General features: G+C 42.9%; 1 protein-coding gene across 1 annotated transcript; it reads right to left on the reverse strand.

The window, feature by feature from the left end:
- Window positions 1-5,019: 5,019 nt before the first annotated feature.
- Window positions 5,020-7,093, reverse strand: LOC147442095 (uncharacterized). The gene is made up of 3 exons (XM_086528392.1): window positions 6,173-7,093; window positions 5,910-6,068; window positions 5,020-5,761 (listed from the first exon to the last, which is right to left on the reverse strand). The coding sequence occupies exons 1-3, from the start codon at window positions 6,986-6,988 to the stop codon at window positions 5,525-5,527; spliced, it is 1,212 nt and encodes a 403-aa protein (XP_086384518.1). The 5' UTR covers window positions 6,989-7,093; the 3' UTR covers window positions 5,020-5,524.
- Window positions 7,094-12,240: the final 5,147 nt, after the last annotated feature.

Raw genomic sequence — 12,240 nt, forward strand, 5'->3', positions numbered from 1 at the left:
TCCACCCAAGCATCTTGTAATTCTCATTAGGAATCTATTCTAATGAAATGCCCACTATGTTCATGCTAATTTCCGCTACACACAAGTTTTTAGGCCATTAAATGTTACAGTTCCAAACCTTTCTCACACAAGGAGGGAGAGCATCCAAAGCTTCTTGAGATCTCAAAATAGAGCTTAATCCAATCTTGTCTAAGTCAGGGGAGGTAAAGATAGTTATCGACAAATCTTTCTTTCCAACCAAGGGATTTTTCAGACTAGGACATTTGGACTTCAGAAATTTGCCTAACAGTACTCGAAGTTGAGTACTATGAGACTCTCTTAGCTCCAAATCTTCATAAACGTAGTTCTCAAGGGTATACAAGAGCTTAAATAGGATCTTTATATTATACCTTTCAAATAATTTATAAGAAAAAGAACCCAATTCCATGGCTCTAGATAGGTAAATCAATCTCCGTTTGAAATCTCTATCTGCAAAAATTCTATGGTTAGAAGGGTCATCACTTTCAATTCTAGAGATTGAAGCCCTAGGGAGACCTTGTACTCTACTAGAATTAGTGTTGTGCAAGACAACTGGATTGATTTCAGGGATAGAAGGCGGATCTGAACGAGAACCTTTAGGAATCCAAGTTCTTTTAAACTGACTTGAAGGGAGAACTAACTCGGGTTTGGGATGCCTTCGCCAAAGCATAGGTTTCTTATGGTAAATTGTCTTATTTTTACGTAAAGAAGACTTTCCTTCCAAGTTGAAACCTTTAGGGGAAAATGTATGCAAAGTTCTCATCCAAAACACTCTCGAGGCCACGCTGATTTATAGAACACTTTAGAGTTTCTAAAATTACCCTCTATGTGCTCAATGGGAAAACAATGGAAAGACTCAAAGCCATGTTTTGCTATTGCCGCATACAAGGGTTTCACACTTTCACGTACGGTGCTCTTACTTTGAACTTTTCTCGCTTCTCTTACATGTTCCTGAAAACGGACAAAAGCTGTTCGAAAGGTTTGGCCAACATACATCATAGAACCATCGTGAATATTATAAATAACATAAATAACTTGAGAGGTATGAACCGGATTAGAGGACGATCTATCGCAAGATGTTTTTTCCTTAAACGCCTCAAACGATTGAGGGCTTTTATGGAAGAACTTGTGTAATGAGTACTAACTAAGACATTCTTAAAAGAAGCCCAACGAATAGGACCATCACAAAAAACATGAAAATTCTTCAAATTAGACTTACATAAAAACTTAAATCTTTTTTGACACAGATTATGATTACTTCTAACTACTGAAAAGAAAGAAGGGTCAAAAAGACGTACCTGAGAGTCGTCAACATTGCTGGTTGAAGCTGAAGAAGAAGTAAAAGTGTTTTTCATTTTTGTAGTAAGGTCAGTGTTTCAAATCAACGCCCGTCTCAAGGCTAAAGATCCTAAGGCTAGATTGATGCTAGCCACACCCCTCATTTCTATAGCAGGGCTGTTGCCAAGCAGTGAGGTCCTTAAATAAGGCTGCTTGCTATACTCAAAAGATCATCGCCAATAGCGTGCAATCGAGTGCCCGTGATCCCTTGCTAGAATCACTGTTCAACCTCTCCTCTCACAAGAGATATTTCATGAAACCACATAAGAAATCCTTGATCCAAGAGAGCCAAATTAAGATGTTAATTTTATTTTTTAAGAGTTTTAAGAGAAAAACATTATTTATTAAAAACATGCAATCTACAAAGTTAGATTTATAACTTTCTCACAACAACAACCAAACACACACACACACACAATCAAAAGCAAAAAACAACAAATAGATAAATCGAAACAAATTAAAAAATAAAAGACATAACACTCAAACAAACCAAAATCAAAACGAAAAGAAGCTGTCCACAATAAATCAATATACAATCAAAATTACAAAAAGACCCATTACTTATTATTATTATTATTATAAAAAATTATTTAAAACAAGGAATAAAAGTAATACACACATAAAATCACATCGACACACACATGAGTATAAGATCGATAGCTGTTGGGGTATGCACACCCTCCCAATATATCTTCATGAAGCTCAACAGTTGGTCACCACTCGGACGAAAAAACAATGGCCAGAGGAAAGGTGGGAGCAAGTAATAGAGAACATCTGAAAGCCTAAGGTTCCACAACACATGAAGGTATTTTTATGGAAGGTAACTTGGGGTGCTCTACCGACGGGGGTGAAAATTCAGGAGAGAGGGATTGGGTCAGATCAATGCGTGGGGTGCAGGCTCGCTAGTGAAGATCTAGCCCACCCCTTTATGGATTGCCCAACTATCAAAGGCCTAGCAAGGAAAATATGCAAGTGGATCCAAAGAACATGGAAAATTGGTTTCTTCAAGATTGATCTATTCCTTGGAGGAAAGAATTCAAATAGTCATGCCCTCCACATCAGCACTCAAATCGTCCGATACTTCTTCTTACATAATGTATGGCAGACAAGGAACCGCCGTGTGTTTGAAGGAGGTTTCGAGGTGGCAAGCTTCACAAAAATTATACAAGAAAGCAAAGTGCTAATATGGACACTCGGACGCAAGCAACACTCTTGAGAATTGGTCTAGGATTACTTGTGCCTTGTTGTCAGCAGTTGACATGCCTAGGACGGGAAATTACTAGCCATCGGTAATTAAAAGATATCAGAAGAACCCTGATAGCCGTTGTGATTTTGGTCCCTGTATGATGTCATGGCTCAACACGAGCATGACAAGACCTTGTAATTTTTTTGGTTGATGTGAACTATGTGCTTGAAGAAGACAGTCATAGACCATATAACTTTATGTAGGTGAACCACATGAGCATCTTTATTTTTGAAAATCCGTATGACGGTAATATGCACAGTAATATGTGAGGTAATATGCGAGGTAACAAACACGATAATAATCGCGAGTATATTGCCGTTCCTATTACCGTGTATATTGTTGACAAATCACTACCGCGTCCTTTGCCGTTGTCATTGCCGTGTACGTAATATTTTCTCTTTCTAGTTTCCTTCGTTAATCCATGGCAATGCTAACGGTTCTAGAGTTTTCCTCTTATAGTGAATGTCAACCTCCCGTAATCTGCTTGCAGTCACTGTCAACGTCGCATAATCTGCCTGGGGTCGCTTTCTCTGCACGTACTGCTCACGCAAGTCGCTGTCTCTGGCCCCCCTTCCCTAGACCTGTGACGGCCGGAAATGGTATCTGGAGACCACTCCTCTATAACAACACTTCCCATAGTGGCTCCCGGCCTCCGCTAGTCGCCACGTGGTCACTGTTATCACAAGGAATGGTCTCCTTCCCTACACCTCCAATGCAAGATTGCAAGAAATGTATGATACTTGTCAAGCCGGGCATCAGCGGGCCGACAATCTGGGGCCCCCATGCATTGTCAATCCTGAGCTGAAGCAAGACACCTCAACAGCCAGAATATGGCTAGGCTGCATCAAATCAGAATCGACCATCTTAGCAGGCACAATGAGCTCAGAGATCAACAAGTCAGCATGCATAATCTCACTTCGCCCCTCTGTCGCTCAACAACCGCCACATCAACCGTTGGAATACATGAAGCTTATTTACATGCTGGAATTGACAAGCAATCATTTTCAATGCCCACATGTATCGATGCCCTGCTACAGTGCTGCAAAGTTACCAGGCTCCATTGTAACACTACTTACCCACCATATCACTACCCTATTGCAACGATGAAGTGCTCTATTATAATGCTATTGGCCCCCCTCCGCCCGACCTTTGACGGCCGAAAAAGGTCGTTGACTGACTTTTCCCCGTAGTCCATGCTCCCCATGGTTCCCGGCCTCCGTCGGTCGCCATGAGTCGCATGGATTATGGGAAAGGTAAGTCAACGACCTTTCCCTACCCCAAGAAAGACAAATCCTTCCAACAAGTTTGACCATAGTGACTAGTAAAGTTCAAGCAACTTAAGTGAATCCCTAGGGAATGTATAATGACATCCGCATTGGGGCAGGTAGAACCCCTGCCTCTCATCAGCTATTTTGTATGTTGTTTACTGCAACTGACATGAAACCCAATGTTCTTTCCAAGGGTGGGGTAGAATTCTGCGACTTCCAAATCTGCCGATTATGACAACTGAGAGTCTGAGACCCAAGTGGATGGCAGTTCAACCCTGCCCATGCAAACCTGCCCATATTTAGATGTATGAAAATGTGCATAGGCGTGTGTGTGTGTGTGAGAGAGAGAGAGAGAGTACTGTTCAGGAAAAACCTGTCTCAGCTTAAGGCCTGGTTCAGACTGCCGAGAAGGCACTGCTGAACTGCAAATAGATGTCCACCTTCAAATTCAACGCTAAGAGAATTTGCTGGCTGTTAAAGCTGAAGCAGAGATATCAGACGCCTGCTGGGCTGCGGGTGTCAGCATGAGGAGTGCAGCGATGGCGTTCCCACTTGTGAGACCTTGCGTCCGAGAGTATAGTGCCACCCGATTCCGTAGTGGGTCCGGAAAAGTATGTGAGCTGAGCTCACAAATCCCTTGCACGCCAGGACAGACAGGTATCCCTTCGTGGGCGCCTTGGACCGGCAGTTTTGACCGGGCCTAAGAGTGTGCTTTCGCATGCACAAGGTTTTTCCTTCTCTGATCTCAACTGTTAAAAAGCTGCGACGCTATGAGCACTTGTCAACTGTCTCCAAACGCTGCCCTCCAAAGCCAACTCTACCAAAAATGGCAGAGCAGCCTCAAGCAAAGCTTCGTTTGCCAAGAAGAGGACAAGTGCCTAGCATTGGAGAGGAGCTTGTGGGTCTTGTGCACAACAATACAGCCATGTTGAGGGAGACACAAAAGCCATAGGACATGTAATACACCGTGAGCATTGCTACATTTTCGTGCTCTAGAGACCACAAACCCTTTAAGTTTCCTTGGCTACTTTGGTGTTAGCTCCATGCTTGGCCATGAGTCACTCACAGTTTGGAAATATCTGCAACCCTGTTGCAGCAAACCCTCCAATGTACATATTCAAAGGTAACAATCTTGCAACTCAGTACACAAGGAGCAATCAATTATCTCAATTTTCCCCACGAAAGGAAATTACCAAGTCAATACACGAAATATACAGGTAAAATCAGCCGGTTGCAAGCAATTTACAAGTAGATGTATTTGTACATTGCCCACTCCTCACCCAAGCACCCCCACAGATGGATATGCCTTCACTACCATTCAATATTCAGTGATAAGTCACCAAAAGCGTATATTCAGAGATAAGTCACCAAAAGCGTCCATAAAGTCTCGTTGTTTACTACTCAAGTACCTTCTTTCCTTCTGTGAGTGAGGCTAAACAAGGATAATACTTCAGAAGCTGTAAAAAGCCCCAATTGTAAAGATCTGGTAGCAGTTACCAATTGGTCCACAAAGAGGCGACCTGATTTTATGACCACGGTGAAGGAAGCCTACTCTGTAGCCGAGCCGAGCCGAGCCGAGTCGAGCCCACCTCAGCTCCACAACACCAGTATGAATCTAGTAAAATTGGAGAGGATTCAAAGGCTTTGGTTGCCCTTACAAAGTGCCAGCTTCTGAATGAGGATAAACAGCTATGTAGCTGAGCCCCATGACACCAGTATGGCTAATCGATCTACTATAATTGGAAAGTAATCGAATGCTTTCCCCGCTCATGACTTGTACAGATCCAGGCTCGGGATAGCATGTCGTCATCCCCACAATGTAACCAGCTTCATTGCCCACCTCAGTCCCGTTTCCATACAGTGGTATTGAAGTGCAAATCTCTCGGCCATCCTGTTTATGAAAAACAAAAGAAGATCCTGGTTACACAATCGCATATAAGACACATCTTTCTATACTTATAATACATGCCAAATGCCGACCAGAAACGCCCAGATTATAGCTCAATAATAGGCCCTTCAACCAGCTTATAACACATTACCTGACCATAAATGGCACCACCGATTCCACCTGCATGCTGATGTGAAACCCCATAAATGACATCCCCACCAATAGGAACCTCCATTACAGACTCCTGCATCAGCGTACACTCTGATGTACTGACATTTTGTGAAGAGCAGGAAGAGACATCGAACTCAACCTGGGTATTCCAGAAAAGATAAGCATTAACACCCCAACTAAGCAAGCAAAGACTTTTCTGAATGATTTAATACAAAAGCTATAATAAAAAAGAAAATGTTTTACCTTGCAGCCAGAGCCTTCATATGTGGAATCAAAAATATAGATTTTCACTGGCAAAATGGAGTCACTCCAATCCAGATAATGCACCGTATACTGCAAATAATAGGTGCGACTCTCACCCACATATCCATCCTTTAATTGGCAGTGCACTCCATCATAACAACAGAGGAGGCCTCCTTTGTATCCGTCCTTTATGGGTCTCCCATCTTCACCAACAGTTATGTTGTAAAGATCACAGCGACATTCTAAACATCCAAGGGGATCCACGGTGCCACGGGTGTCGATGGCGTGCACATTCAGGAGCCATGCCTCATTATCATACTGCCCAACTTCAATGGCATACGGGCCAGGAAGCCATGTACTTGTCAAGCGGGTTTCCGATCCGAGGCCGAAGAGCTGGCATAGCACATAGCCAGGGCAAACACCGTTATTACCTAGAATTGTCCATGACAACATGCCATTACTTGAGCTGACGCTCGTGTTCAAGTAGTTGAAGACAATCCAATGATGCAAATAAACTTCATTGAGAGGCACGGAGTTTCCATCCTCATCGACCACTTCTGCATCGAATGCTTTGATTCCAATGTGCCCTTTGACAAAAGAGGATCCAAAATAGAAGGTATTCTGCACTTCGCCAGGTGCAAGGGTGAAGGCCGGAGACCTGAATGTGGCAGTCTTCACATCTCCTCCATAATTCTCCCTACCACTAGGAAATATGTGTGCGGCAAAGGCGGGCGATGTTGTCGCAAGTGTGCTTACAAATAGCAGCACAAGAAAACCTTTGAATGCTTCCATTTGATTCCTGATATGCAACACCATAAGAAACAGAGTACAGGTAATGCGTCTTGTAATGAGCGCGCAGCACGGGCTGGCCTATGCCCACGTGGATGAGGGTAAGAATTAGGGCCTTGTTTCCGCGGCAAGGCGTCTCATCTCAGACCTCTTGCCTTCCAGTAATGTCGACCAGGGGAGGGTCCCCTCCCTTCAACTTTAAGTGCCACGGGGTCCCAAGCATGGGATCAATGGCTCTTGTGCAAAATCAAGGGCGCTTGCAGATTTCGATCGTCGATGCGTAAAAACTAAACTCGAGATCTAACTCGGGAGTTTAGTTTTTATGGTGGGGTCCACAAAAACTAAACTCAAGATCTCGAGTTTCGTTATTAAATCTATTGTTTTAAGTTTAAGTTTGTGAAAAAACACATCTACCTCAAGAAAGCGCACGCGGGCGTGATGGTTAAGGCCTCGGACTCTCAAGCTAGTGGCGAGGGTTCAAATCCTCGCTGGGGAAGCGTGGGCATCCCGAGATTAGGCCTCCGTGGTCGATAAAAATTAAACTCGAGATCCCGAGATTAGTTTTGAAAAATTTAAACTCGGGATCTCGAGTTTAGTTTTAGCAGATCGATGGTCCAGATTGATCTTTGACTTGGGACCATTGATCCCATGGTTGAGACCCCATGGCATTTAAAAGGGAGGGTCCCCCCTCCTCCCTCCGCGAACACACGCGGGTGGACGAAGCCGCAAAAGTAAAGCCCGTCCAGAACGATTACAAATGCGGTTGCACTTTCACCCTTAGGACTAAAAGGCTACCACATCAAATGAAGTGCTAGAAAAAAACCTAGGTTTAGTGTAATCCCACCTACAAATTTTGAAATTTACCTCTAAATTTTATATTTGAAGGTGAGATACAAAATTTTGAAAAAATTAGTGTAATTAGATGTAAAAACCTTCAAATTTTGTCAATTTCTGTTGTTTCACATATGTAGGTTTGCCAAGTTTTTGGAAAAAAAAGTTTTTTTCCGAGCACGGCGGGGATCTTCAACACTATTCGACACGGTTCTTAAAAGAAGACCAAGTGGTTGGATCGAGGGAGGGAAACTCGGGCGCGCTTTCTGGGCTTACGTGGGAGTCTCGCGCGGACATGTTGTAAAATTTAAGTTTGGCATGGCGAGGATCTCCAGGCTGGCAAAGACGGTTGTACGTTGCATGAGGGGGAGCGGGAGTGTGCGGGGTAAGGGGGTCGTGATCGCAATCGTCTATTCCATCGACTTGGATTGTTGTGCAGCATGTACGTAGGGCGACAACAGGGAGGGTGGTAGAGCGTGATCGCGATCATCTATTCCATCGACTTGGATTGTTGCCCAGCCTACACACAGGGCGACGACTAGGAAGAGCTTACGAGAGCTTGAGGGAGTGCGTTGAGGCCGACTACTGGTAAGGGGAGGGGGAATTTGTTGTTGCGGGTCTGCACCTGAGGCAAACAGCCATTGCGACTGAGTGAGAAATTTGGTAAAAAGCTGGCTAATGGGGAGAAGACAATTTCTTGCAAATCTGGCAGCAACTCCTTTTGTAAAGAGGAAGAGAGTACTCCCAATAGGAGTCATGGTGCAGAGAATGGTGCAGGGGCTAGCCTTCAAGATGCACTAAAGGATGATTCGGTAATGGACCAAAACGAGAGTGGGAAGGTGTTTCAACCTAGCCATGCAAATGTTCAGCCATTGTCATATGTGGAGATCTTTTGGCTCAATGGAAGGCTTGTACGACAATGCCGAGCCAGTAAGGAGTGCCCAAATGAATTCCATTTTGAGCTTGTTAGGTAGAGCATGGAGAGGCACCTCAAAAGAGAGCATGGCTTGGATGTGGAGATCCTGTTACAAAAAGCACGTCGTGTGGAGAATGCAGCAATGGGATCCAGAGGCAAAGCACCTGAAACACGGACCGACGAGCATCTATGGCAAAAGCACACAGAGGCACATTTTGCAAACAAAGAAAGAAAATGGCCATTGATAGTGAGAAAGGCTGAGAATCTCAAGTCGCGCCAAGCGGAGGAGAAATGGGATAAGTTGAATCCCGAGTTTAGAACGATGCCTAGGGATGAATTCGTCAACAAGATTGTGACAACAGGATTGTGAAGGAGTGCATGGAGGTCTATCATTCAACCACCAGGCAACGCCTTGCCCGCATCCAAAAGTGAATCAACAAAGGCTATGAGAAGCATGTAGAGTGCTATAGAACTCTTCCTCTAACTTTGTTGTTTTGTTTCTTATATTCTTTGTTTAAGTTTGCAAACCTTTGTATTTATGTAAACTTATGTGTGTGTGCATGCATGCGTGTGGTTTGGGTGTGTGAAAGAATTTATTCGAACCTAATCTGACACCTACTATTGGAAAATTGGCGATGTTAGTGGGGATGTAATATTTAGTAAACACTATGCATGCTATGTTTAGTAATATGGTTGATGCTTATATCAACATATGGATGACTCCATGACTCTATACCTTGCACTTTCCTTTAAAATGAATCTAGGCATATCTACCTATCTTTCTTGGTCGTGTAGGAAGCGCTTCCCATTGTGGAGTTCTTGCTCGAGTTACCAACCAACTGATATTGAGATAATTATTTCGACCTCCTGTGGTGCACATGTCGTACCAACTACCTCCTTTTGTGTGCCAGCATTTCCTATTTACAACTTCTTTCAATGCTAGGCTTCATTGTGGCTGAATCTGATCTCCATCTCTAGAACTATGACAACAAATCAGTACACAAATTTTTGTATTCATGTAGGCTTGTGTGTGTGTGTGTACGTACATGTGTGGTGTGGGTGTGTGAGAATGCACATACATTGGAACCTAGTTCTACACCCACTATTGAGCACTTGGCAACATTAGTGGGGAGCTAATGGTTATATCCACATGTGGATGACAACCATGAGTCTCTAACATAGACTTCCCTTTAGATGTGAATCTAGGCATATGCTGCATTCATCTAGGTATATTTCTTGGTCATATAGCAGACATGTAGGCTTCACATTGTGAAGTTTTGCACTCCAACTAATATTGTGTTAATTCTTCTACCTTCCATAGTATGCAAGCCCTATCAACTAGGTTCATTCTGTCCGAGTCTGTCCTACATCTCTCAAGCTACGACAAAAACTGAATACATAGACCTATTTAGTGCTCACCTATCCGGGTTTGAAGGCAAAATTTCTCGGTTAAAAACAAACATCCGCGATTGCAATTCCATCAAAGCTTAATTTTCACAGTCCAAAAATGAGTATATCCAACAAATATGCTAGATGTTGACACAATCCCTAGTTGTCTAGCTAGTTTTTCCCTAAAATATGTGGTCAAGAGAAGAGTAGGCATATGCTAGATTCATCTGCGCTTATTTCCTAGACCCTAAAGTGGACATGTATAGTACTTCACTTTGTGAGTTTTTTGCCCAAGTTACGATCAACTGATATTGTGTTAATTCTTTCTACTTTCCATGGTGCACATGCCCTATATCAACTACCTTATTAAGGTGCTAGCTTCCCCTACTTGATGCCCCTTTCAGCAATTGCCCTCATTGTGGCTAAGTCTACCTTGCATCTATAAAGCTATGAGAAAAAACTCAGTATGCAGAGCTTTGCATTGATGCATGCTAGGATATATATTTGGCCAAGATGACGTTAGTAGGGATGTCATGGTGTTTAGTCAATACTACGCACGATGGAGTTGATGGTTGTATTGAACAATGGATGACTACCATGGGTCCACACCTTGCACTTCCCTTTCAAAGTGAACTCCATCATATCCTGCATTCAACTAGGCAAAATTTCTTAGTCGTATAATGGACGTACAGACTTTTGTATTTGGATGTCGTATCTTTATTTGCTAAGAGGTGTTGTGGATTATGGGTAGTCATCCATGTTTGCTATAGGGATGCTTTGCACGCTTCTATGTTTCCTTCCTTGCATGTTATTTTGTTTGTTTACTTGGAGTTTTCATGGGTAGCTGACATCCAGTTCATGTTGTTTTTCACTGTCTTGATGTACGCACAGTGTGCATGCACCATGTGAGGCCATGTTTGCCGCAAGGGTTGCCTTGGTTATTCCAGCCTATCTTCGAGTAGGTGAGATGGCTTATGCCTGCTGAGGGCTTTGTATTGGCTCTTGGGGGGGTCACTATGTATAAATTGTTCATATCACGTGCGTTCAAATTATTTATAAAAATCCTTCCCTCATGCTCTCTCTGTTCATTTTTTTGCCCTCGACTAGCTCTCACTCCACCTAGGCTTCCTATTACAGCATCTTGTTCGTGTTGATTTTGCACATAGTTGTGTGTGGGTTTGATTTGAAGGATTTTAGAATTTTTGTTGTAGAGTTTGCAGAGATCTTTTGAATCTTGAAATCGTGTCTTTTGGAGTTGGGGTTTCGAAGTTATGGTTTGTTCTCTGCAGCCTATAGTGTATGGCAGTTTTGGGGAAAAACTATGTAGGTTGAATTGTGGAAACCCATACGTCTTGTGGGTGATGTATGCTTTTAAGGGGGAGTTTCAAAGTGGTTTTTGATAAAGGGATGTAACATTTAATGGGGTAGTAACTTATGTGTAGAGGAAATTAACATAAACATAGTGAGCATTTCATTAAGAATAGATTCCTAATGAGCATATAAAGAGTGCTTGGTTGGAGTGAGAGCAACAAAAGCATAACACCTCGTTAGAATTAGGCAAGAAAAATACTTTAAAAAGAGAGATAAATTAAGCTAGTGACAACAGTTGAGGACCGGATATTCATGGAGCCGGTCCCCCCTCCAAAAGGCTTTGTATTATAGGTTTCCCCCATCAAGGGAGACATTTTACAATATAATACTTTGTGTTCCTTCAATAACTTGTTGGTGAAATGAAGATGGAAGCTTCAAGAACCAAGCTTACACTTGAAAACACAACATCAATTCCCTGACGGTCTCAGACCCAAGACCTCACACACCTTCGAAGATGGTGAGAGCTAGCGGGGAATGAGAGTAGATTTAGAGGAAGAAGAAGTATTCTTACAAGAAAGAAGTATTTCTCCTCACATAATCACTCTTAATAGCTTAGTAATTAGCATGGTAGAGGAGATGAGCATGCATTGGAGCTTGGCTCTTGGTTGGATTTTCATCACAAATCCAAGAGTTGTTGGTGTAGGCCTCCCTTCTCACAAGCTTGGAGTAGATGATGAGCTTTCCATTAAAGCTTGAGAAGGAGATAGTCTTCTTTACTTCACACATGAGTTTGTGTGAGTGTGCGTGCAATAATGCCTTGCAAAAATCAGCC

Source organism: Adiantum capillus-veneris, chromosome 14 (genome assembly GCF_014529385.1).
Source record: "Adiantum capillus-veneris isolate H3 chromosome 14, ASM1452938v2, whole genome shotgun sequence".
NCBI lineage: Eukaryota > Viridiplantae > Streptophyta > Polypodiopsida > Polypodiales > Pteridaceae > Adiantum > Adiantum capillus-veneris.

Coding starts and splice junctions, on each gene's coding strand:
- LOC147442095 (XM_086528392.1), bottom strand. CDS start 6,988: ATGGTGTTGCATATCAGGAATCAAATGGAAGCATTCAAAGGTTTTCTT. Junction 6,069..6,172: donor ATGAAGGCTCTGGCTGCAAG/GTAAAACATTTT, acceptor TGGAATACCCAG/GTTGAGTTCGATGTCTCTTC. Junction 5,762..5,909: donor GTGGTGCCATTTATGGTCAG/GTAATGTGTTAT, acceptor TTTCATAAACAG/GATGGCCGAGAGATTTGCAC.